We start from the raw sequence: 27,915 nt of genomic DNA on the forward strand, positions 1-27,915 counted from the left end.
CCCATCGCTGCTGCCCAGCAAGCTTCCTGCCTGCCCCTTTCTCCTCTCTCCCAGGGGCCATTAAATCTAGCTCATTAGTATGTATGAGTAAGAGCAGGTGCCCCATTGCCAATGAAGCACAAATGACGTTGCCGGACAGAAATCAATAACAAGCCTATGCATGCTCCAGATAAGACTATGATTCACCAGCTCTCCCAACAATCGCTCCTAACTAATCACTGTTGACAATATAGGGGACTTTCCAATTAACGGACACATGTCAACTTCCTGGAACGAAACGTAAAGTCACAGAAACGTTCACAAGTTTGTCAGTCAAAATTCTAAGTGATATGAATTGTAGTTCAGTTAACTCAGCCAAGCATTAGCTTTACAATGATATATGCTCCCTTTCAGACATCACCTCCCTGAGTGGTGACCAACACAGGCTTCCAGTGTAGCAATCTTCTTGGAGATCGTCTCCACTTGGAGCTGGCAGTTTGCAGTGTCGATGGTAGTCATGATGATCCACATCATCCCAGTGTAGCATCATCTCCATTTTAATTCTCTCATCCTAATGTTCAAATGCAACCCCCCCCCTCCGATCTGTCAACTTCTCCAGCCTTTCAAGTCTCCCAGGAACACTGCGATTCTCCGCCTCTGGTCTCTTGCGTGTGCCTCTTTTCCTCTGCTCCTTGTCCAAAAAGGCCCATGCCAAGAGGCCAGGCTGTCCACTTAAAATCACAGAGGTTTACAGCTTGGAAACAAACCCTTTGTTCAAGCTGCCTTTTTTTTTAAAGCACTATGGTCGTCCCAGTTGCCTGGGTTTGGCTCATTTCCGTCTATACCCACCTTACTCATGTAAAAGTCTGAATACTTTTTAGGGGCGGCATGGTGGCACAATGGCTAGCACTGCTGCTTCACTGCACCAGAGACATGGGTTCGATTCCCAGCTTGGGGTCACTGTCTGTGTGGAATTTGCATATTCTCCCTGTGTCTCCATGGGTTTCCTCCGGGTGCTCTGGTTTCCTCCCACAGTCCAAATATGTGCAGGTTAAGTGCATGTTAAATTCTCCCTCAGTGTACCTGAACAGGTGTAGGAGTGTGGTGACTTGGGAATTTTCACAGTAACTTCATTAGTGTGAATGCAAGTCTACTTGTGACTAATAAATAAACTTTAAAACACAGAATTGTACCCACCTCAACTACTACCTCTGGCAGCTCATTCAAGACACTCACCACCTTCTGCGTGAAAAAAACCTGCCCCTCTGGACCCTTTTTTATCTCTTCCCTCTCACCTCAAACACATATGCCCTCTAGTTATAGTCTCCCCTACCTTTGGGAAAAGGTATTGACTATTTAGCTGATCTACACCCCTCGTTATTTTATAGGCCTCTATAAAATCACCCCTCAGCCTTCTACGCTCCAGAGAAAAAAGTCCCAGTCTATCCAGCCTCTCCTTATAACTCAAACCATCAAGTCCCGGTAGCATTCTAGTAAATTGTTGACTTGGACTGAGATGAGGAGAAATTTCTTCAGCCAGAAGGTGTTCAATATATGGCATTCATTTCCACAGAAGGCTGTGGAGGCCAGGCCATTGAGTAATTTAAGACAGACAGATTGGTTCCTAGTTGGTCAGGGGATCAAAGGTTATGGGGAAAAGATAGGAGAATGGGGTTGAGAAGCATGTCAGCCATGATTGAATGGCAGAGCTGACTCGATGGGCCGAATGGGCTAATTCTGTTCCTATATCTTACAGTCTTATGGTCCAGTAAGATTTGGTAGGCTGGTGGCCAGGGTGGGCATCTCTTGCTTGGACAGGGTAAATATGTTGGGTTATGGGGATAGGACCTGGGTGGAATTGTTGTCGGTGCAGACTTGATGGGCCAAATGGCTTCCTTCTGCATTGTAGGGATTCTCTGATGAAATTACATATGGGCTGGAGTGGGTGCCTCTTGCTTGGGCATCCTGTACCTCCCCTGCCATCACCCTAACACTAAGGTCAATTTAGCACACTCAATAAACTGATCCGCACATTTTTAGACCATGGGAGGAAACCGGAGCACCCGGAGGAAACCCAAGTAGACATGGGGAGAATGTGCAGATTCTACACAGACAGTGACCCAAGGCTGGAATTGAACTCGGGTCCCCGGCACTGTGAGGCAGCAGTGCTAACCACTGAGCCACCATGCCGTCCACGGGTGTTTGTGTTTTCAATGGCTGGAGAGCTTCGCGCTTTAAATGCTACTTTTAATCTGAGGCTTGAGTGTCCAGGGAAACGTTGGAAAACACGAAGCACGTAACACTGTACGACGTATAACACCACAGGGCAGATTCCAAGGTGTGAAGTTACAGAAACCTGAGTGGACACAGCTAACAGGTGGATTACACCACGAACAGCAGCGACTCGGACGTGTTATCAGGTTAAGAACATGGTACCGGAAGAGAGCAATAAGAACTCAAATGACAGCAAATTAAGGACAAAGCTCAAGTATTTTATAACCCAAATCCCGAGATTAGATTACAGCACTGAAATCTCTTCATTGAGGAGCTGTACTACTGAGGACACCAAATTTTCCCATCCCGCCCACCATGGGAATGGTAGCAGGCGGGACACAGACCGTGCAAAGCTTGGTTAACCTCAGGCAGGAGTTTCCAGCCTTGGAGCCGAGCGCGGCTGAAAAATCCCACCTTAAGTTTTTGATTTGATTTATTATTGTCCCATGTAGTAAGATACAGTGAAAAGTATTGTTTGTTGTGCACTATACAGACAGACCATACCATTCATGGAGAAGGGAATAAGAGAGTGCAGAATGTAGTGTTACAGTCATAGCTAGGGTGTAGAGAAAGATCAACTTAATGCAAGGTAAGTCCATTCAAAAGTCTGACAGCAGCAGGGAAGAGGCTGTTCTTGATTCGGTTGGTACGTGACCTCAGACTTTTGTATCTTTTTCCTGATGGAAGAAGGTAAAAGAGAGAATGTCCAGAGTGTGTGGGGTCTTTAATTATGCTGGCTGCTTTGCTGAGGCAGCGGTAAGTGTAGACAGAGTCAATGGATGGGAGGCTGGTTTGTGTGATGGATTGGGCTACATTCATGACCTTTTGTCCTTTCTTGCAGTCTTGAGAGTAGGAGCCATACCAAACTGTGATACAACCAGAAAGAATGCTTTCTATGGTACATCTGTAAAAGTTGCCTGAATCCTCCTCAAGAAAACTACGGCTGGAATGTAACGGCCATTCCGCCCAGCAGGATTTTCCCATCTTGGCACAGTGAACACAGATTTGGCTGGGCGCCAAATTCTCCGACCCTACTGCAGCAGGAGCATGGCATGAATGGCCCAATCGCACCCCAAATGTTTTTGAATGAAGCTTCTTAATTTTTTTAATACTTTATTCCAATTCAATCCAATCAAATCAAATCCAATTCAGAGTCCCATCAAGTTGGGACATTCCCGATCCAAGCTGACAAGACAGGGCTCTCACCTCCTGTCTTGGGCTTGATCTACATGATCCAAGCTGATTGCAGTAGGTATAGCTCCTTCTCCAAGGCTTGATCTCATTTGCAAAAAGGCTGAGATGCCACTTTAAAAAATTGCTTCAAATGAAGCTACAATGTAACGTAATGACTTCAACCAAAGCAGCATGTCGATACCACACTTGATCTTAGCCAAAAGGCTGAGAAGTGATCAAGCCTCTTAATAATTTTAGAAGCTAAGTGAAACCTTTCCATTCCCCCACCCTTATTACAGACACCACCTATATCAGGGATATGGTGATAACTATTGCCACCACCTTGGGTGCCAAGCACAAAGGTGGCCTTTATACTGTATGAGGCACACCGGCTAACTTGCACAAGTTCTGTAAGGACTTGCCCAGCACTTACCAATTTACTTCCAGCCAAACCTGCATCTTTGAGTCGTTCCAATCAGCTGCCAGAACTTCAAATATCATAGTGATGAGATTCTGGATGCAATTGTTAATAATCGGGTGAGGCTGTTACTAAATGGAGATTCCCTCTGCTTTTTCCCACCCAAAAGAAGATGTTGGCTACTTTGCTTTTATCATCCACCATATATAGTGGATAAAATGAGGTTAAAAACACTGCACCTATATAGGCGGGGAGGGGCTGTCCGCCTAGACTATCTTAGACGTGTAGCCGTAGAACCATAGAATCCCTACAGTGCAGAAGGAGGCCATTCAGCCCACACTGACTTTCAAAAAGAAAACCTTACCCAGGCCCACCTCTCTGCCCCATCCTCGTAACCCTACACCTTCACTGCGGCTGATCTACCTAATCCATGTAGACATTAAGGGATAATTTAGCATGGCCACGTCCACCCAACCTGCACATCTTTGGACTGAGGGAGGAAACCGGAGCACCCAGACAAAACCCACGCAGACATGGGCAGAATGTGCGAATTCCACACAGACAGTGACCCAAGCCAGGAATCAAACCCGGGTCCCTGGCACTGAGGGCAGCAGTGCTAAGCACTGTGCCACCGTGCTGCTGCCCCATTTCAATCCAGCAAAGATAAGAACCCATCAGACATCTCAATCCGTTAGTCAGAGTCAATGGCTGTACAAAGCTCGAGGGACATCACTCTCTAAGGATACAGCAAAGTAGGGAAGCGAGTCTCTGTGAGCTATTGCAGCCAGACTAGGGATTTTGGCAGTTTTGCCTACAATTTCTTTCCGCGATTTGCTGGAGCCTGGCCAATCCAAATGTCACATTCTAACCTCACTAGACAGCCTTGACAAGAGTGACGAAGCTCGGAGACTTGAGGGCTGCAGTTGTGTCCCAACCTTCCAATTTCACACACAGCTTCAAATGACCTCACAGAATCCTGCAAGGACATCAGCTGCGGCAGGGGGTTCCTTTCAGAACCATCATCTCTCTTCTCCAGGGCAAACTAATTCCTCTCCTGATTAATGACACCCGGTCCTGTGAACACTGCATGGGACTAAAGCAGAAAAGGCTTGGGTTTGATCTTAAATAATTCGAATCAGCTGTCGGTACTTCAAATATCATAGCGACGAGATTCTGGACGCAATTGTTAACAATCAGGCGAGGGTGTTACTAAATGGAGATTCCCTCTGCTTTTGTTCCCCCAAAAGAAAACGTCGGCTACTTTGCTTTTACCATCTACCATATATAGTGGATAAAATCAGGTTAAAAACAATGCACCCACTACGGTGTGTGTGTGTGTGTGTGTTGTGTGTGTGTGTGTGCCTAGACTACCTTAAATATGTGGCCATACTCCACAAAGGACCCGTAGAACCACAGCATCCCTACGGTACAGAAGGAAGCCACCTTGGCCGAGGTGACATGATAGCACAGTGGTTAGCATTGCTGCTTCACAGCACTATGGATCTAGGTTCGATTTCCGGCTTGGGTTACTGTCTGTGTGGAGTCTGCACGTTCTCCCCGTGTCTGCACGGGTTTCTTCCCGGAGCTCCCGTTTCCTCCCACATTCTGAAAGGACATGCTGGTTAGGTGGATTGACCCAAACAGGTGCCAGATTGTGGCGGCTAGGGGAATTTCGCAGTAACTTCATTGCAGTGTTAACGTAAGGCTTACTTGTGACTAAGAAATAAGACGAATAAGAGGAAATGATCTGACGACACGAGCCAGGCCATTCAGGGCTGGCATCGGGAGCAATTGTTCACACAGGGGATAGCGGAAATCTGGAATTCTCTTCCACAAGAAGATGTTGAGGCTGGAGGCCAATTGGATTATTTAAAAAAACGAATTGCATTTAGATAGCTCCTGTTACCAGCAGACCTCTCAAAACACTTTAGAGCAACTGGTGGAATTCAAATTCATTAATAAAAACTGGAATTGGAAGCTAGTCTCAATGATGGCGACAACAAAGCTATCATCGAGTGTCATAAAAATCCACATGGTTCACCAATGTCCTTTAAGGAAGGAAATCTACCATCCTTACCCGGTCTGGTCTACAATTGATTCTAAATCCATAAAAATGTGGTTACCACTGAACTGCCGTCTGAAATGGTCTAGCAATTCAAGGGCAATTAGGGATGGGCAGTAGGTTACAAAAGCAGGGAAGCCATGTTGGAGTTGTGTAGAACTTTGGTGAGGCGACAGTTAGGGTACTCTGTGGAGTTCTGGTCACTACATTACAGGAAGGATGTGATTGCACTGAAGGAGGTTCAGAGGAGATTCAACCAGAATGCTGCCTGGGATGGAACATGTAAGTTATGAAGAGAGGTTGGATAGGCTTGGGTTGTTTTTGCTGGAGCAGAGAAGACTGAGGGGTGACCTGATCGAGGTGTACAAAATTATGAGAGACGTGGACAGAGTGGATGAGCAGCTGTTTCCCCGAGTTGAACGGTCAAACACCAGGAGACATATGGGAGGGACAGGAGGTTTAGTGGGGAATGTGAGGAACAGCTTTTCTCCCCAGAGGGTGGTGACGGTCTGAATGCGCTGCCTGGGAGACGGGTTGCCTCACATCCTTTAAAAAAAAATTACCTGGATGAACACTTGGCACATCATAACACTCAGGGCTGTGAGCCAAAGCAATGGCAGATGGGGTTAGGTGGGAGTTCGGGTGTTTCTAATGTGTCGGTGTGGACTTGATGGGCCGAAGGGCCTCTTCTGCGCTGTATGATTCTATGAAATGCTGGTTTTGCCAGTGACGTCTATATCCCACAAAAGAAGAATTGAAAAGCAGATAATTTATGTTCAGCTTCTAGGCTGCCTTGGTTAGACCACATGCGTTCAATTCTGATCTCCTTAGTGTAAAGTGGATATGGACACACTGGAGAAGATGCAAAAAAGATTTAGTGGAATGATACCAGAATTCAGAGGTTATACCCATCAGGAACAGATGGATAATGAGATAAATGGTTGCACGTCAAATCTTGGCTATCCAGCAAACCAGCATTGCCCTGTAGCACTTACACTCACCATCCTGACTTGGAAATATATCGCCATTCCTTCCCTGTCGCTGGGTCAAAGTCCTGGAATTCCCTCCCAAATAGCAGTGTGGGTGTACCTACACCTCAGGGCCTGTAGCGGTTCAAGAAGGCAGCTCACCACCGGGGGATGTGATGGCCTAGTAATATTATCGCTACTCTATTAATCCAGAAACTCAGCTCACGTTCTGGGGACCTGGGTTCAAATCCCACCATGGCAGAATTTGAATTCAATAAAAAAAGGTCAGGAATTAATAATCCAATGATGACCATGAAAACATTGCCAATTGTCGGAAAGACACAACCGGTTCACCAATGGGCAGACGGCACGGTGGCATAGTGATTAGCACTGCTGCCTCACAGGTTCGATTCCCGGCTTGGGTCACTGTCTGTGTGGAGTTTGCACATTCTCTTCGTGTCTGTGTGGGTTTCCTCTGGTTGCTCCGCTTTCCTCCCACAGTCCAAAGTTTAGGTGCATTGGCCATGCTAAATTCTTCCTCAGTGTACCCAAACAGGCGCAGGTATGTGGCAACTAGGGAATTTTTCACAATAACTTCATTGCAGGGTTAATGTAAGCCTACTTGTGACTAATAAATAAACAAACTTTAAACAATGTCCTTTAGGGAAGGAAATCTGCCAAGCTTACCCTGTCTGGCCTACATGTGACTCCAGGCTCACAGCAATGTGATTAACTGTAAAATGCTCTCTGAATAAGGGAAACTAGGAATGGGCAATAAATGCTGGTCCAGCCAGTGACTCCTATGTCCCATAAAATGAATTAAAAAAACATTGGGTTGCACATCAGAGTACCAAAAGGAACATCTTCAGCTCAAATTTCACGTCCTTGCCTGGCAGACGAGAAGAACTTTTTCATGGGATCTATATAGGTCACTGAGCCCAATTCCTCCCTGAAAATATTGCCACACTTGACAATGCAGCACACCCTCAATATAGCACAAACGTATGAATGTGGAGTTTGTGCTTGAGTCCCGAAGTGATGCTTGAACCTAAGACCTTTAGACTTGGCCGCGACCATATCCACCACTGGGTCAAACTTACAACACTGCTGATTTCTCCCCACCTCCCCCAAGGGGTGGAAGCCAACGGGAACATATTTACCCCCGAGGCTGAGAGCTGCCCTGGAACGAACACGGGAATTCCCTGGTGTGACTGTGCAGTCTTCGCTAGATAATGAGGAGCAGCCACACTGAGGAACTTTCAATCAAGAAACCCAAAACCTGAGCTGCTCCTTCAAGCACGCTGATGCACAGTGCTAGGGTGGTGGGGGGAAGTGCTGACAGCTGCGCCAGTCACTATAACAGAAAATTAATCTTTCTCTTTATGTAGACATTAGAATTGTAACACTGAGTGTGTACAAATATTGACAACAGCTGGTAGTTACGGTAAACCATTAACCAAGAGACATAGAAAACAGAAAGGCTATTATTGTCCTGTGGGAATGATGTCAGTGCCAACATTTTCATTAACTTGTGTCCCTGAAAACTGAGGGAGCAACCTTTGTGGCATTGCATCCGTTGACTTGGTGATATACCTGACCGAGATGAGTTTCTGGCCACATATTCCGGCTAGCACAAAGATTGCCTGTTTGTACCTCTTCAGCCAACTCTACCCTGCCTCTGTTTACTTATTGCTGAAGACTTTAGCCATAACTTTGAGGCCTTGAGGCTTGACTATTCCAACACACTCCCCATCTGATCTCCCACATTCCACGTTCCCTAAACTTGAGGTCACCAAAATTCTGATGCCAATGTCCCACCTTGTACCAAGTCCCATTCACCCATCACCCTTGCTCGCCCAACTACATTGGTCCATGGTTAAGCAATTTGTCAGCCTCCATTTCAACATTCCCATTCCCAAATCCTTCCATGGACTTGCCCCTTCCCTACGTCTGTTACCTTAATTAGCCCTAATGCCCTCTGAAATCCTGATGTTCGTTGAAACTTGGCCTCGTATGCATACCTGATTTTAATCACCTCATCATTGGCAGACTGGATGGCATGATGGCATAGTGGTTAACACTGCTGCCTCACAGCGCCACAGATCTGGGTTCGATTCCCGGCTTGGGTTACTGTCTGTGTGGAATCTGCACGTTCTCCCCATGGCTGCGTGGGTTTCCTCCGGGTGCTCCGGTTTCCTCCCACAGTCTAAAGACGTGCGGGTTAGGTTGACTGGCCATGCTAAATTGCCCCTTAGTGTCCCAAGATGTGTGGGTTAGAGAGATTAGCAAGGTAAATGTGTGGGGTTACAGGAATAGAGGCTGGGTGGGATTGTTGTTGGCGCAGGCTCGATGGGTCAACTGGCTTCCCCCTGCACTGTAGGGATTCTACAATTCTATAATTGGCAGCCACATTCTGAGGCCTTAAGCTTTGGAATTCCTTCTCTAAGCATCTACCTGTCTAACTCTCTCCTGCTTTTAGATGCTCTTTACATCTAACTCTTTGACCAAGCATGTGGCCACCTCAGTATGTGGTCCTATGTCAAATTTTGTTTGGGAACACTTCCCATGATGTATTTTGGAACATTTTTCCGTGTTAAAAGTGCTTCAGAAATCTAAGTCGCCGTTCTTTAAAAATCAGTAAGAGGGAGAACAGGAGCTGAGAACAGCGTGGGAGATTGTAGGATGGGACCCACACGTCCTGAGATAGGAATCCAGCTCAGGGTTAATGCAGTGGAGTTTTTTTTATGATCGATTGTTATACTCCCAGTCAGACGTGCAGCTCTCTTGAAGTCAAGTGGATGGGGTGTTTAACAGGTGGACAATGCAACACCTGCCGGATTGTACCAGCACCCACGGTTTTTACCCTCTCGAAGTCCCAGTATTGATCGATGGCCAGGATGTGCCGCCCCCTAACAGGGCCGAGGTGTGGCTGTTCCCAGCGGAGGGTTGGTGACCATCCTGCTGTGCCATCACTAGACCCCCTACCCACTCCTGCCCAGCTCACCATTCTGGTCTGGCCAGTAGGGAGCATCAGGCAAACAGAACTGGAACCAATTCCAATTCTGAGTCGGCACATTAAAAACATGAGCGGGAATAGGCCATTGGACCTTAGAGCCTGATCCGCCATCATGGCTGCTGCCATTGTAGCCTTAACCCCATTTTCCTGCCTACTCCCCCATAACCCCTGACCTCCACATATATCAAAAATCTGTCTAACTCAACCGTGAATGTATTCGATGACTCAGCCTTTACTCCTCCCAGGAGAAGAACATTCAAAGATTGATGACCCTCTGAGAAAGATTCTGTCTGGAGGTTGCTGCCTGAGTTGGTGGTGGAAGCAGAGACCCTAAACTCTTCTAAAAAGTACCCTGGATCTGCACCTTAAGTGTTATAAACTGCAGGGCTATGGGCCGGGTGCGGGAAGGTGGGATTAGAAAGGGCACCTGAGAGTCCTTGGGCTGGCATGAGCAAGATGGGCTGAATGGCCTCCTTTTGCACTGTAGCTTTTGTACAGTTCTAAGCGGTTCCTCCTCATCTTCATCTTAAATGGGAGAATCCCGATTCCAAAACCGTTCCCCCACTAGGGAGAACATCATCTCAGCATCCGCCATCTTCAAGCCCCCCAGAATCTTGTATGCTTTAATAAGAATACTTCCCTGCCCTTCTTTGGAAGTGTCTTAGGACCTTTTTATATCGACCCGTGCAGGTGGACAGGGCTTCCATTCACCCCTTCATTCCAAAAGACAACACAACTGACAGCACTGAGTAGTGCGCCGTCGGCCAAAATGTGCCTCACTCAAATCTGAGAATGGAACTCAAACTAGCGATGCAGCCTCTTATAAACACCAACTGGATGGTGGTATTTAGGGTTAGGAGGTGGGAAGCAAGGAGGGAGGAAAGGAGTGAGGGTAATTAAAAGAACAAAAAGGGAAAAATTGAAAAAGAGCAATAAAGAGAAGAGAAAGTACTTGCATTCATATAGCACCTCCTATGATCACAAGATGTCCCGAAATACCATTACCCCAGAAACCCAGGTCAATCCTTTGGGGACATAGGTTCAGATCCCACCATGTCAGCTGGTAGTATTTAAGTCCAATTTATAAATCTGGAATTGAAAGTCAATCTCAGTAATGATGATCATGAAACTATTGCAAAAACCCATCTGGTTCACTATTGTCCGTTAGGGAAGGAAATCTATCCTTATCTGGTCTGGTCCATATGTGACTCCAGGGCCACAGCAATGTGCTTAACTCTTAAAATGTCCTCTGAAATAGAATCATAGAACCCCTACAGTGCAGAAGGAGGCTATTCGGCCCACCAAGTCTGCACTGACTCTCCAAAGAGCATCTTACCCAGGCCCCACCTTATCCCCGTAACCCTGTGCATTTACCATGGATAATCCACTTTACTATGCAAGGGCAGCATGGTGGCACAGTGGTTAGCACTGCTGCCTCACAGAGCCAAGGACCCGGGTTCAATTCTGGCCTCGGGTCACTATCTGTGTGGGCTGCACATTCTCCCCGTGCCTGCGTGGGTTTCCTCCCACAGTCCAAAGATGTGCGGGTTAGGTTGATTGGCCACGCTAAATTGACCCGAGTGTCAGGGGATCAGCAGGGCAAATATGTGGGGTTACGGGGATAGGGCTTGGGTGGAATTGTTGTTGGTGCAGACTCGATGGGCTGAATGGCCTCCCTCTGCACTGTAGGGATTTTATGGATTCCATTCTATGAACTTTGGGTACTAAGAGCTAATTTATCGTGGCCAATCCATTTAAGCTGAAATGGTCTAGACGGGCACTTGGTTCAAGGGTAATTAGGAATAGAGCAAATGCTGGCCCAGCCAACGATACCCACATCCCCTTACAGAATATAGAGTAGAAGTAGATCATTTGGCCCATCTAGCTCTGCTGCTGGCCAAGTCCCCAGCTTAGTATCCAGTGAAATCTTTGATTAAGCGCAGTCACCCTTTGCATCAATGTGCAGCAGCGACGCTCACCGTATTCTTGCAAATATTCCACCATATGTCGCACGACGAATGGGACCCCATCGATCAGCTGCCCTCGTTGCTGGAGGTCACAAAGCGAGATGCCGAAAACTTTGCCGCCGCTGCTGCCAAGCCTCTGCGCGCCCAGCGGAAGATCCATAATCCTCTTGAAGTCCTCCTTCAGTCTGACTGCGGTCCTGTTTTGCTGGAATGAACAGAGGAGCGGGGAACAATCAACCACGGCTACAACGGGCACCTCCATCGGGCAAGGAAACAAGCACCAATTGTCGTGCCAGCAATTACAGGGATTAGCGGCAAACAAAAACTAAAACACAATCTCAGAGCCCGAGTGCCTTGGCCTTCTCAATTCCACTAATGAAAAGGGAGATGTTACTCTTGTAGCTATTGGAAACAGAAAGGTAAACACTCACGCCTCTTCATTGTAACAGGTGGGCAGGGCCTGCCACAAGCCCTGCCCACCCTGTTAATGACTGCCAGGCTACAGGAGTGAAAGTTAAAGACCGCTGAATCTCGATTAGCCCCAGGAAATAAGTCAGAAATCACGGGTTCTGCAGGGTGGCACGGTGGTTAGCACTGCGGCTAGCACTGCGGCCTCACAGTGCCAGGGATCCAGGTTCGATTCCCAGCCTTGGGTCACTGTCTGTGTGGACTCTGTATGCTCTCCCCATGTCTGCGTGGGTTTCCTCCAAAGCATAGACTCCTGACAGTGCACAAGGAGGCCCACAGAGTCTGCACAGACCATAACCCCACCCAAAGATGTGCGGGTTAGGTGGATTGACCATGCTAAATTGCCCACTGTCAGAGAGACTAGCTAGGGTAAACACATGGGGTTATGGGGATAAGGCCTGGGTGGGAACTGTGTTCAATGCAGACTCAATGGGCCGAATGGCCTCCTTCTGCGCTGTAGGATTCTATGCGGAGTATGGATGGAGACGGCAAGGGTTCTGCACTCAGTGAGGGGCTGTGAGCAGGAAAATGGTTTGTGTTGCAAATGTGCAGTTGCTCCAAATCCGACACAGGGCTGGTTTGCCATACGTTAGTGTGGGGCACACTCCACGCAATGCCAGTAAAACACTGTTTCCACTGGATGTAGCCACCAGCAGTGGGGCCTTTCCACCTCCTGTGTGGATTTGACTTCCTGTCAAAACCAAACAGTCAAGGGGGCCAAATTCCATTTCTCAATATAATCGACGGCAAGGGGGCCGATGTACTGTTGCCAACCCTCCAGGCTTGGTCCAGATTCTCCAGGATTTAACATCAATCTCCAGGACACGACTACGAGAATCCCGTGGGAAAGGAAGGGCAATCGCAGAGTCATGCAGCTGCGTATATTTTTCATGTTTTAGCAATTAGTTATAAAAGTATGGGAGAAGGTTTAAGAAGAAAAGGTAGCTTAAACCAAACGGAGTGATTGGAGGGCAGGCGAGATGGAATCTCCAGGAATATATCTAACCAGAATTGGCAACATGAGGCTCCGAGTGAAAGGCATCCTTTTTTGGATGTTGTTGGGAAAATGACTGATTGTTTACTTTGCAAAGGAGAACACTCGAAAGGCCAAGACTTCCTGGACATTCATTGGTTTGGTGACTTGAGGCAACTTCTACTCCCGGTCCCCACTTGGGAAACAGAACGGATCATGGAAATCTGGAATATTCTCCTTTCAGAAAGAAGGCTGTGGGTCAGTTGGGGCTTCCAGCTGAAGTTGAGGAATGCTTGTTGAGTAAAAGCTTAAAGTAAAGGGAGGGGAGTAGGAGGTAGGAGGAAACGGTGGGCTGAAGGGTTGAGGTGCACATCAGTCGTGAACCGGTTGAATGGGAGCGCAGGATAAAGGGGCTGAATAGAACCATAGAAAATAGGAGCAGGAGGAGACCATTCAGCCCTTTGAGCCTGCTCCACCATTCAGTTTAAATTTTAGTTATTACTGTCTCAAGTAGGTTTACATTAATGCTGCAATGAAGTTACTGTGAAAATCCTCGAGTCATCACACTCCTGCACTTGTTCGGGTGCACTGAGGGAGAATTTAGCATGGCCAATGCACCTAACCAGTAGGTCTTTGGGAGGAAACTGGAGCACCCATAGGAAACCCACGGAGACATGGGCCCAAGGTGGGAATCAAACCCAGATCCCTGGTGCTGTGAGGCAACACTCATTACGATCATGGCTGTATTTCCAACTCAATAGCATGATCCCCCCTTCCCCCTATGCTATATCGAACTGCCTCTTGAAAACATTCAATGTTTTGGCCTCAACTACTCTCTGTGGTAGTGAATTCCACAGGCTGACCACTCTCTGGGTGAATACATTTCTTCTCCTTGGTCCTAAATGGTCTACCCTGTACCCTCAGACCTTGTCTCCTAGTTCTGGACACCCCTACAATCAGGAACATCCTTCCTGCATCTATCCTGTCCAGTCCTGTTAGAATCACTGTTAAGGTTATTGTCTAGGTGGAGTTTGCACATTCTCCCCGTGTCTGCATGGGTTTTTTTCTGGGTGCTCCGGTTTCCTCCCACACTCCAAAGATTTGCGGGTTAGGTTGATTGGCCATGATAAATTGACCCTAGTGTCAGGGGGATTAGCAGGGTAAATGTGTGTGGGGTTGCGGGAATTGTGCCAGGGTGGGATTGTGTTCGGTACAGACTTGATGGGCCAAATGGCCTTCTCCTGCATTGCTGGGATTCTAGGACACAACCTCACAATTTCAGAATAAGGGCTTGGGCATTTAGGACTGTGATGAGGAGATGTTTCTCTATCTTGGGAAACTGTGGATTGCTCAGTCTTTGAGAATATTCAAGACAGAGGTTGATAGATTTTCAGGAACTATGGGTATTAATGGAAATGGAATAGTGTGAGTAGCTGGAGTTGAGGTATAAGATTAGCCATGATCTCACTGAATGGCAGAGCAGGCCACAGCTCCTCCTGTTTCTGATGTTCATACAGCAGGGGCAATCTGATATCTGCTCTGCAATGATGTGGAGCTGTTGGTTCGAAGTCACACTGATCTACCTGCTGATCTTTAATAAGTCAGTTTTTGCAGATGTATCATAGAAAGCATGCTTTCTGGATGTATCACAGCTTGGTATGGACGGCAAAAAACTACAAAGGCTCGTGGATGTAGCCCAATCCATCACGCAAACCAGCCTCCCATGCATTGACTCTGTCTACACTTCCCATTGCCTTGGAAAAGCAGCCAGCATAATCAAGGGATTGTGCTTCTTAAAAACATTCAATGTTTTGGCCTCAACTTCTTTCTGTGATAACAAATTCCAGAAGCTGACCACTGTCTGAAGAAATTTCTTCTCATCTCTATCCCAAATGGTCTACTCTGTATTCACATGGTTCTGGAGAGCAGATGCCAATCACAGATACACTAATGTATGCCATCAACCAGTGACAGATGATATTGCCCCAGGATATTATAGCATTGTACACAGACTAATGGCTTTATTGACAATAGAGAAACCCTTGCTTCTGGACACCCCTAAAATCGGGAACATTTTTCTTGCATCTACCCTGTCCAGTCCTGTTAGAATAGAATTTGGTCGCCTCATTACAGGAAGGATGTGGAAGCCAAAGAAAGGGTGCAGAGGAGATTTACAAGGATGTTATCTGGATTGGGGAGATGCCTTATGAGGATTGATTTAGGGACCTTGGCATTTTCTCCTTGGACAGATGAAGGATGAGGGGTGACCTGATAGAGGTGTATAAGATGTTGAGAGATATTGATCGAGTGGATAGTCAGAGGCTTTTTCCCAGGGCTGAAATGGTTGCTATGAGAGGACACAGGTTTAAGGTGCTGGGGAGTAGGTACAGAGGAGGTGTCAGGGGTAAGTTTTTCACTCAGAGGGTGGTGGGTGCGTGGAATGGGCTGCCGGCAATGGTGGTGGAAGTGGATTTGATAGGGTCTTTTAAGAGACTTGTAGATAAGTACATGGAACTTAGTAAGTTAGAGGGTTTTATGTAAGCCTAGTAATCTCTATTTTAGGGACATATTCGGCACAACTTTGTGGACCGAGGGGCCTGTATTGTGCTGTAGTTTTTCTATGTTTCTATGTTAATAGCCTCCTCCTATATTATAATTGTGCTTGTAAAGCCGCTATGTATTTCCCATGCACCCCAGGCATATTCACTGGAATTCTACCGCCACGCCGACCACGGAATCAGAGTGGCATGGGGCAGACAACGGAAACGTCCGTTGACTTCGGACGGGAATTTCTGGTGTTGCTCGAGCAAGACCATAAAATCCCGTTCACTCTCTTCCACCTTCTTCCTTCAAGAAAAAGATACAGAAGTCTGAAATCACGTACCAACTGACTCAAGATCAGCTTCTTCCCTGCTGTCATCAGGTCTTTGAATAGATCTATCATATGTTAAGTTAATCTTTCGCTACACCCAAGCTATGATCGTAACATTATACTCTGCACCCTCTCCTTTCCTTCTCCCTTATGTACTCTATGAACAGTATGCTTTGTCTGTTTCTTTGCCCGCAAGAAACAATATTTTTCACTGCATTTCACTACATGTAACAATAATCATAGAATCAACGTCACGGAGACAGACCTTTTAGCACAAATTAGTCCATGCTGATCAAAATGCCCATCTAAGTAAACCTACTTGCCTGCACTTGGCCCATATCCCTCTAAAGCTTTCCTATACGTGTATCTGTCCAAATGCCTTTTAAATGTTGTCAATGTCCCTGCCTCATCCACTTCCTCCAGCAGCTCACTCCACATGCACATCACCCGCTATGTAAAAAAGTCGCTCTTCAGGTTCCCATTAATTCTTTCCCCTCTTAAATCGCCCTCTAATTCTCGATTTTCCAACGCTGGGAAAGAGACTGAGCACATTCACCTTATCCGTGCCTCTCGTGATCTTACACACCTCTATAAGATCACCCCTCAATCTCCTACGCTCCAGAGAAAAAAGTCCTAACCTGTCCAATCTCTCCCTATAACTCATTCCCTTGAGTCCTAGCAACATCCTTTTAAATCTCTTCAGTACTCTCTCCAGTTTAATAACATCTTTTCTATAGCAAGGTGACTAAAACTGAACACAATTCTCCAGGTGCCAACGTCCTGTACAATTGCAACATAACTTCACATCTTCTATACTCCATACCCTGACTGATGAAGGGCAGCATGCCAAAAGGCTTCTTCAGTGCCCTACCTACGCTGTGACTCCATCTTCAGAGAACCATGCACCTGAACTCCAAGGTCCCTCTGCTCCATGATACTCCCTAAGGTCCTACCACTCACCATGAATCAAATCAAAGCAAATCAGTTCAAAGCCACTCCCATGGGTGCTTGCACAGAGACTGGTTCCTGTAGAAGAGACCAATAGAACACTTCAGCTCTTTGCCAAAGCCACACAACTTAAAAGTGAGGCTTCAAAGCGGTCTTCACTTTAGATACGTAGACAGTGATGCAAAAATCAAAGCAATCTTATGGCAAGATTACCCAGGTTGGCCATTTCACTGTGCAGAGTCGGCATGTTCTCCCCATGTCTGTGTGGTTTCCTTTGTGTGCTCTGGTTTCCTCCCACAGTCTGCAGCTGTATAGGGCATTGGTGAGGCCGCAGCTGGAGTACTGTGTGCAGTTTTGGGCGCCACACCTGCGCAAAGATATTTTGGCCTTGGAGGGAGTGCAGAGGAGGTTTACTAGGCTGATACCGGAGTTGAGGGGGTTGAGCTATGAGGAGAGGCTGAATAAACTAGGCTTGTACTCATTAGAGTTTAGAAGAATGAGGGGAGATCTCATTGAGACGTATAAGATGATGAATGGGATGGACAGGATAGAGGTGGAGAGACTCTTCCCGCTCAAAAAAGACAGTAGGACTAGGGGGCACAGCCTCAAGATAAAGGGGGGGCGGTTTAGAACGGAGTTGAGGAGGAACTTCTTCACTCAAAGGGTGGTGAATCTCTGGAATTCTCTGCCCGTTGAAGTGGTGGAGGCTGCCTCGCTAAATATTTTTAAGACGCGGGTTGATGGGTTTTTGATAAGAGAGGGGATTAAGGGTTATGGGGAGAGGGCGGGAAAGTGGAACTGAGCCACGACAGATCAGCCATGATCTTATTGAATGGCGGGGCAGGCTCGAAGGGCTAGATGGCCTACTCCTGCTCCTATTTCTTATGTTCTTATGTTTTTAAGACGTGCAGGTTAAGTGCATTGGCCATGCTAAATTCTCCCTTAGTGTACCCGAACAACACAGAAGGAGGCACCGCATGTTCAGGCACTGCATTCCAGACCGGAACCGCTCTCTGTGAGGGAATGTTTTTCCTCGTGCCACTTTTGCTTCCTTCATCAATCACTTTAGATCTGTGCTCTCTCATTCTCGATCCGTTCACAAGGGAGAACAGTTTCTCCCCTTCTAACAGTACTTCTCAATACTCCAGGTGCAGCCTCACCAACATCCAGTACAACTGTAACGTAACTTCCCAACCTGTATACTCAATGCTCTAACTGATGAAGGCCAGCATTCCAAAAGACTTCTTCACAGGGTGAAACAACACAACATTTAGGAAGCAGTACTTTTCATTGTATGTTAATACATGTGACAATAATAAATCAAGGTGTTGAAGTGTGGCTACTAGGGGATTTTCACAGTAACCTCATTGCGGTGTTAATCTAAGCCTACTTGTGACACAAATAAACAAAACTTTAATCCTCCACCTCAACTACATACTCTCACACTATTCTGATACTCCATAATTTCACAATTCTCTTAGTACCACTTTTCAGGCACTTAGGTGGCTACCGTTGAACCTTCCCATGCTTGAGGCCCCCTGCAGTGGAAGTCATGCCCACCGAGAGGTGTTGGTCAAGCCTCATACGGCCAGGAAAGATGGCTGCCCACGACTACCCACTATATGGCCAGGACCCTAGACCAAAGGTAAGTGAAGGTGGGATAGGAGTTGTAGGTTTGGGTCAAGGGGTCAGTGGTGAGAAGGTCATGGTCAACAGCAGATGATTTCCAGCTCCCTCCCCCCATACCCGGCCAAACTCCCTCATCCCCTCTTTGCACTGTGTCTTGATTTGGCCAAGTGCTAGACCACAGGTGACCTCCCCTATGGAGTCCCTGGCAAACATGACAGGCTGGGCAGCCCTCTGAGGGCCCAGGGATGCTGTGTGGCCCTCAATCCCCGAGCAACAACAAAATTGCCAAGGGCGGCATGGTGGCACAGTGGTCAGCACTGCTGCCTCACAATACCAAGGTCCTGGGTTCAATTCCAGCCTCAGATCTCTGTCTGTGTAGAGTTTGCACATTCTCCCCGTGTCTGTGTGGGTTTCCTCTGGATGCTCTGCTTTCCTCCCGTAGTCCAAAGGTGTGCAGCTTAGGCTGATTGGCCATGCTAAATTGTCCCTTAGTGTCAGAGGGATTAGTAGGGTAAATGTGTGGGGTTACGGGGATAGGGTCTGGGTGGGATTGTTGTCGATGCAGGCTCAATGGACCAAATTGCCTCCTTCTGTAGGAATTCTATGTCTCTTTCATTCTAATAACGGGTGTAAATCCTCTCATTAAAGAATGGTTCTGGGGGTGAGGAATTTCAGCAATGAGGATAGATTGTAGTAGTTAGGACTTCTTTCATAGAATCATACAATCCCTACAGTGAAGATAGAGGCCATTCAGCTCATCGAGTCTGCACTGACCACAACCCAGGCCCCATTTCTCTAATCCACAGATTTATCCTTCTAATACCCTGACACTAAGGGACAATTTAGCATGGTCAATCAAATCAACCTACACATCTTTGGAGTGTGGGAAGAAACCAGAGCACCTGGAGGAAACCCATTCAGACATGGGGAGAAGGTGCAGACTCCACACAGTCTGGAGACAATAAACATCTCTTTAACAAGTGCTTAACCCTCTCTCCACTCACATTGTCTGTACCTTCAAGACTTGATTATCTGTAAAGACTCGCATTCCAATCATTACTTTATAAACTGAGTTTGTGTCTTTATATGCCCTGTTTGTGAACTACAATCCCACTCACCTGACGAAGGGGCAGCGCTCCAAAAGCTCGTGGGTTTTGCTACCAAATAAACCTGTTGGACTTTAACCTGGTGTTGTGAGACTTCTTACTGTGCTTACCCCAGTCCAACGCTGGCATCTACACATCAAGACTCCACACAGGCAGTGACCCAAGGCTGGAATTGAAGCCAAATCCCTGGCGCTGTGAGGCAGTAATGCTAAGCACTGTGCCGCCCATTTCCTTAGAGAACAGAAGGCTGAGAAGAGATTTGATTGAGATACTCAAAGTCATGGGGTGGGGGGAGGCTGGACAGAGTAGAGAGGGCAAAACTGATCCCACTTGTGAACGGATCGAGAATGAGAGGGCACAGATTTAAAGTAATTGATGAAGGGAGCAAAAGTGACATAAAGAAAAACATTTTCTCACAATGAGCGGTTCCGGTCTTGAACGCAATGCCTGAGCGCGTGGTGGACGCAGATTCAAACAAGGTGTTCAGAAGGGAAATAAGATCCTACCTGGAAAGGGAGGACGGGGAGAAGGTGGGGAAATGGAACTTGGGGGAATTCTTCTTCCGGACAGCCAGTGCAGACATGATGGGCCAAATGGCCTCTCTCTGTGTCTGAACAATTCCGTGAGAAGAACAGCGCTGCTCATGGCTGCGGTAAATCCAGCCCATCTTGTTTTCGATTTCCCAGACGGAGGGAAGGTTTTCTCAGCATTTGTCCTCTGGATGCTTGTTGGGGATTGATTGGACTCCAGCCCGCGGCACTACATATGCTGAGTGCGGGGGCGGTGGAAGATCGAAAGTTTTTAAAAGAAAGATTTGACTTTCAAAGCAGGGTCTTGGCGTCTGGTTCCGATTTGAGAGGTTTGCCAGCGAGCTTGCTCACAAAGGAAAAACTCTGGCCAAATATTTTCCTTCAACCGTCATTCTCAGATTGCGTTTGGCAGTGAATGGTTGCAGTGAGACTTTCCTGAGCGGTATATGGGAGCTTCAGGGGAACGCACACATGGGTTTTGATAACCCCCCACCTTCCCAACACCCCCCCCCCCCCCCCACCCCTCTCTTCACTGTGGGAATCTACTTTACCCAAAGAAAAACGCAAAGGCATTGATGCCTTATTTAGCTCAACATCGCGGCGAGGTTTTCTGGGGTCACTGTTTTCAATGGTGGGCCCTGGCCTCACATTGTCTTGGGAGCATCAGCCCAAAACAAACGGTCACCGCTGCCAAGCCACTGCTATGCAGTGGATCACACAGGCAGGCAACATATGAATTAGGGACAGGAGTGACACACTCTGCCCTTCGATAAGTTCATGGCTGATCTGAGCGTCATGTCGACCCCACATTCTTGCCCCCCCCCGTAACCTTTCACCCTCTTGTTAATTAATCAAGAATCTATCTCGCCCTACCTTAAAAATAGTCAAAGGGTGGGACTTTACGGCCTCGCTTGACCCGAGACTGGAAAATCCCACCCGAGGCAATGGGCCTTCTCATTGTCCGACCCTCACCCGCTCCAATTCCCGTGGCGGGCCAGCAGTAAAATTCCGATGGAAGACTCTGCTCCCATTGCCTTTTGAGGGACAGAATTCCAGAGAATCATAGCCCTCTGAGAAAAACAATTCTCCTCATGGCCATCTTAAATGATAGAATCCCTACAGTGCAGAAGGGGGCCATTTGGCCCATCAAGCCTGCACTGACAACAATCCCACCCAGGCCCACCCCCGTAACCCTAAACATTTGCCCCACTAATCTCCCTGACACTAAGGGGCAATTTAAGCATGGCCAATCAACCTGACCCAGACACTTTTGGTCCGCGGGTGGAATCCGGAGCACCCGGAGGAAGCCCACATGGACATGGAGAGAACATGCAAACTCCATACAGACAGTGACCCAAACCAAAAATGAGTGACCCCTTATTTTTAAACAGTGACCCCTCATTCCTGATTCTCTGACAAGAGGAGACATCCTCTTCACATCCATCTTGTCAATACCCCTTGGGATCTTAAAGGTTTTGGTCAAGCCCCCTCTTACTAATTTAAACTTCAATGGGTACAAACTAACCTCTCCCATCCTTCCTGGTATTAGTTCAGTCAACTTTCTCCAAACTGCTTCTCGCACATTTGCATCTTTCCTTAAGCAGGGAGAACATACACGATACTCCAGATGGGGTCTCACCAATGCTCTGTACAACTGAAGCATAACCTTCCCTACTCTTGTATTCAATTCCCCCTCACAATAAACAGTAACATTCTATTAGCTTTCCCAATTACTTGCTGTACTTGAATACCAGCTTTTTGTGATTCATGCACTAGGTCACCCAGATCCCTCTACAGCTCAGAACTCTGCAATCTCTCACCATTTAGGTAATAAGCTTTCATTTTCATTTTTCCCAACAAAATGGGCAATTTCACAATTGTCCACTTTATAAGTCATTTGCCCGATTTTTGCCCACACACTTCACCTATTGGCGGCATGATGGCACAGTGGTTAGCACTGCTGCCTCACAGTGCCAGGGAGCCTGGTTCGATTCCTGGCTTGGGTCACTGCCTGTGTGGAGTTTGCATATGTCTGTGCGGAGTTTGCATATGTCTGCGTGGGTTTCCTCAGGGAGCTCCGGTTTCCTCCCACATTCTAAATGATGTGCTGGTTAGGTGCATTGACTCGAACAGACGCCTGAGTGTGGCCACCAGGGGAATTTCACAGTAACTTCATTGCAGTGTTAATGTAAGCCTACTTGTGACTGATAAATAAACTTTCCTTTTACTATCTTAGTCCTTTTGTAGCCTCTTTATGTACTCTTCAAAATTTACTTTCCTACCTATCTTTGCATCATGAGCAAATTTTAGCGATTGTATCTTCAATCCCTTCATCCAAGTCACTTACATAAATTGTGAACGGTTGAGGCCCCAGCACTGATCCCATTCAACATATCTTGCCAACCAGAAAAAGATCCATTTATGCCAACTCTCTGTTTCCTATTAGCTAGCCAATCTTCAATGCATTCCAATCTGTTACTGCCTACACCATAAGCTTTTATTTCATGCAACAACCTTTGATATGGCCCCTTAACAAAAGCCTTTTGGAAATCTAAGTACAAGGGATAGCCCCAAATGCTGCCAGAGGATGCTGGCTCCTCTGCTCTGTAACTAGGAGACCATCTCCTGGCAGCTGGAAAGCTCCCAAATCTACAGAGAATCTGCAACATGTTTTTCTAAAATTACCGTAACAAGCTGCTGCTGCTTGCTGGTGGTTATTGCTCCCATACCCAATCCGACTTTCCCTACATTGCTTGTGGATACTTCGGAATGCCACTTTGGCAGCACCAGGATAGGTGTTCATCTCATCCATCACTCCAATCGGCCTCCAAAAACGCTGCCCCTGATCTCTCAGACTCCCAACCCGCCATGAAACATTACATTACATTCATGAAAATCAAAATCCAGAAAAGGCTCAGAAATGTCATCTGGTCGCCTCACTACAGGAAGGATGTGGAAGCTATTGAGAGGGTGCAGAGGAGATTTACAAGGATGTTGCCTGGATTGGGAGGTATGCCATATGAAGATAGGTTGAGGGAGCTAGGGTTCTTCTCCCTGGAGAGACGAAGGTTGAGAGGCGACCTGATAGAGGTTTATAAAGTGTCGACAGGGAAAGATAGGGTGGGTTCTCGGAGGCTATTTCCCAGGGCTGAAATGGTCGCCTCGAGAGGACACAGGTTTAAGGTGCTGGGGAGCAAGTACAGAGGAGATGTCAGGGGTAAGTTTTTCACTCAGAGGGTGGTGAGTGAGTGGAATCGGCTGCCGTCGGTGGTGGTAGAGGCAAACTCGCTGGGGTCTTTTAAAAGACTTCTGGATGAGTTCATGGGATTTAATGGGATTGAGAGTTACAGATAGTTCTATGGCCTGGTAGGTGTGGATATGATTGGCGCAAGTTGTGGGCCGAAGGGCCTGTTTGTGCTGTAGTGTTCTATGTTCTACGATAACTGTTTTTCCACAGATCCTAACTTGCCCAGGGACCATTTCCAGCTTTTTAACCTCTTTGTATTTGCAGCAAAACTGGGTTCCACCAACAGCACTGAGAAAGTGCCGGGCAACCTTTCACTCAGAGTTAACAGGGCAACACATCAGCAGATAAAGCAGGAGCAGGAGTAAGCCACTCAGTCCCTCGAGCCTGCTGCACCATTCAATAACATCACAGCTGATCTGATTGTAATAGCAACCCCTCATTCCCAACTATCAAAAATCTCCCACCCCGTTATTAAGCAAGAATCTAACTCTGCCTTAAAAATATTCAAAGTCTCTGCTCCCACGGCCTTCTGAGGAACAGTTCCAAAGAATAGAAACTGTACAGTACAGAAGAGGGCATTTGGCTCATCGAGTCTGCACCAACAACAATCCCACCCAGGCCCTATCCCCGTAACCCCACATATTTACCTTGCTAATTCACCCTGACACTAAGGGGCAGTTTAGCACGGCCAGTCAACCTAACCCGCACGTCTCTGGACTGTGGGAGGAAACCGGAGCATCTGTAGGAAACCCACACAGACACTGGGAGAATGTGCAGACTCTGCACGGACGGTAACCCGAGCTGGGAATTTAATCGAGGCTCTGTGAGGCAACAGTGCTAACCACTGTGCCATCCAAGCTGGCAGCAGCCAGCAGTATATCTACCCTCTTCTCTCTCTGTTCCTCTTCAATGCTGCACTGAGAGTAGCCTCTGAGCCCGATCCAGCTGTCAAAGTCCTCGAGCTGCCAACATCCACAGAAGGAAGATTGGGCAGTGACCTGATACACAGCCGAGAGTTGAGGAGAGACAAAAATACAATGTCCTCAGCCCATCTGTCAAGATTGGCTAAATCAACAAGACTGAATCTTGGACTTGTTGCGTACTTGTGTATCCTAATTTGCACCGAAGTCACCCATCACTCATTTTGCACACCCCACCCACCCGTGCCCGCTCCTGGTCCACAATGCCTTAGTTTTCAGATTCCTATCCTTGTTTGAAACCTTGTCAACGCCACACACCTCCCCCATTTCTGTCACACCCCCTCCAGCCCTACATATCCTCCAATATCATGCATTCCTCCAGTTAGAATCATAGAAACCCATTCGGCCTATCGAGTCTGCACCGATAACAATCCCACCCAGGCCTGATCCCCGTGACCACCCTTTTTATTTAAACAATTCACAAGCACAAAATGTATCACACATTCAAATTATAAATCAGGATATAATCTCGCGAGAGCAAATTATAAAAAATCACCAATAAATATGCCATTTCTAATATAACAGCACCAACCAAAACAGCACAATAACAAACAGCGAGTACGCATTGCGAGTTATCCTTAACCGACCTTCCAAGGTTGCAAATAATTCACGACCGTAAACCAGCAAGCTACAATATAAACACAGTACCGACAACTGTCCTTTAACCAATCCTTTAACAACTCCCTTGGGGTTGCAAGTTATCTACAACTTTCCAGGGCTTTACCCTCCTGATCCCCGTAACCCCATACATTTCCCGCAAATCCCTCTGACCTACACATCCCAGGACACAAAGGTGCAATTTAGCTTGGCCAATTAACCTAACCCGCACATCTCTGGACTATTCTGGCCTCTTGATTATAAAATCACACTAACATTATCTGTGCCTGCCCAAGTCTCCAACTCTCTTCCCTTTTAAGATACTCCAGGAAATCCAACTTTCTGACCAAGCGATTGGACATCAGCTATGCCACATCCTTGTAAGACATGAGTGTCAAACTTTGCATGGCATAACACTCCTGCAAAGTGTGGCACAGTGGTTAGCACTGCCACCTCACAGCACCAGGGTCCCAGGTTTGATTCCCAGCTTGGGTCACCATCTGTGTGGAGTTTGTGCATTCTCCTCATGTCTGTGTGGGTTTCCTCTGGGTGCTCCGGTTTCCTCCCACAGTCCAAAGATGTGCAGGGTAGGCGGATTGGCCATGCTAAATTGTGTCTTAGTGTCAAGGCATTAGCAGAGTAAATGCATGAGGTTATGGGGATAGTACCTGGATGAGGTCATGGTTGGTCCAGACTTGATGGGCCAAATGGCCTCTTTCTGTACTGTAGGAATTCTATGAAAGTGCCTGGGAGTAGTGGGAAGTTTTTAAAGTTTATTTATTAGTCACAGGGCTTACATTAACACTGCATTGAAGTTACTGTGAAATTCCCCTCATCGCCACTGTCCAAGTGCCTGTTTGAGTCAATGCACCTAACCAGCGCATCTTTTAGAATGTGGGAGGAAACTGGAGCACCCAGAGGAAACCCACGCTGAGACGAGGAGAACATGCAAACTCTGCACCGACAGTGACCCAAGCCAGGAATCGAACCCGGGACCCTGGCGCTGTGAGGCAGCAGTGCTAACCACTGTGCCACTCTGCCACTCTATGCAGGAGAGTTATGCCATACAAAATTTGATAACCATGTCTTAATAAGGAGGTGGCAGGGCTGATGTCCAAAAGCTAGTGTCCCAGAATGTGTAGGTTAGAGGGTTAGCGAGGTAAATATATGGGGTTACAGGGTTCAGGAAGGCCTGGGAAAGTTGTAGATAACTTACAATGAATCCTTTTCTTATTGTAAGGGAGATGTTTGGTTAAAAAGTGCTATATCAATGCAGCTTCCTTTTCTCTCTATCCTTGGGATCAGAGAGATGCACTGCTTTATGGGGGGGGAGGCAGTCAATAGCCGGTTCCTGTGCTATCTCTACTTCGAGGTGTAGCAACAACAGTTAACGCGATCCACAGTTTTGCCCAGCGCTGCCCGGGAGAGTGAAGGACGGGGATTTTCAGAGTAAAACCCCTTTGGCCAGCCCTCTCCTACACAGCCCAGTTACACAATGGGGAGCCTGTACTCACACACACAGTGATTGCTCCTGCTCCCATTTTCCTGGAAGTGCATCCAAAGGGAAGTTGATGAGCTGACGATGGAGAAATCCCATACAAACAGGGCGGGGGGCTAGCAAGGAGCCCCAGAGCCGGGCCGAACGGGAGATATCGCCTCCTCTTGCAAAACAAAAATGAGACCCTCTCCTTGCTCCTGAGAAGTTCTGGAGGTGTTTAAACCTCCCCCTTTTCCCTGGGTGTGCTGTGAGCAGCAGTCTGTATCCACACACACAAAAAGCTAAGATTTCTGCTCCCGAGTGGAAATTTGATATCCTTTAGCTGGCAGCCTGACACCACATCATGTGATCGGACCAGATTCCTCCTTCCACTCTCCCCCACCCCCGCTCCTTCCTTCCTTTCTTTCACAAAAAAAGTCTTGAACTTGCTCTAACAGGCTCAGTCTGAGACTGCACCCTCTCTCCCCAGGAGCCCCACTCAACTCTGTGGTCACAGCAACACCAAGAAATCCTCTGCTGCCCCAGAGATTCAGCCCCATTCCAATATTATGCCTCATCTCCAGCCCAGCTCCAGAGGTTCCAGGGCCCTCCACCCACAGGCAAAAGAAGAAAAATACTCCTCCCGATCCCAGATTGCAACTAACGTTCCTCATCCAAGTGGAATCGGAAGTTTCTAACCAGGTGACAGCCCCAGAAATGCCCCTGGCAGCCTGGGAGAGATGATGTAGAAATGCTGGCGTTGGACAGGGGGTAAACACAGTAAGAAGTCTCACAACACCAGATTAGAGTCCAACCAGTTTATTTGATAGTAATCAAAGCTTGTGAGATTACTATCAAATAAACTGGTTGGACTCTAACCTGGTGTTGTGAGACTTCTAACTGTAGCCTGGGAGAGTGCAGACTATCTCGTAGACAGTGAACAGACGATTCCCTAGACATAGGATAGACTGTCCCGTAGACAGAGGATAGACTCTCCTGTAGGTGGAGGGCAGACAATCTTGTAGACTGAAACAGACTATCTTCTAGACAGACTATCCCATAGACAGAAGACTATCCCATAAACAGAGGCAGACTGTCCAGTAGACAGAGGATAACTATCCCTTAGACCAAGGACAGATTCTACTCTAAACCGAGGACAAACTCTCCCCTAGACAGAAGACAGACCATCCTGCAGATGGAGGGCAGACTATCTTGTAGACAGAAAACAGAT

The 27,915-nt window shown here is 47.2% G+C and overlaps 1 protein-coding gene across 2 annotated transcripts in view; it reads right to left on the reverse strand.

Annotated features, from left to right (window-relative positions):
• fam13a (family with sequence similarity 13 member A) overlaps positions 1–26,983 on the reverse strand; it is a 211,423-nt gene extending 184,440 nt beyond the window's left edge. Inside the window, exons 1-2 of one of the 2 annotated variants that reach the window (XM_080195538.1) lie at positions 26,722–26,983; positions 11,870–12,062 (exon numbers count right to left, since the gene is read on the reverse strand). In XM_080195538.1, the coding sequence (XP_080051664.1) occupies positions 11,870–12,062; positions 26,722–26,748 (220 nt within the window). In that variant the 5' untranslated portion in view covers positions 26,749–26,983. The remainder of the gene's footprint in view (positions 1–11,869; positions 12,063–26,721) is intronic. The other variant, XM_080195528.1, reaches the window with a different exon arrangement.
• Between the last annotated feature and the right edge of the window lie 932 nt (positions 26,984–27,915).

The sequence above is a fragment of the Carcharhinus amblyrhynchos genome, chromosome 1, assembly GCF_965287045.1.
Source record: "Carcharhinus amblyrhynchos chromosome 1, sCarAmb.v2.hapA, whole genome shotgun sequence".
Classification (NCBI taxonomy): domain Eukaryota; kingdom Metazoa; phylum Chordata; class Chondrichthyes; order Carcharhiniformes; family Carcharhinidae; genus Carcharhinus; species Carcharhinus amblyrhynchos.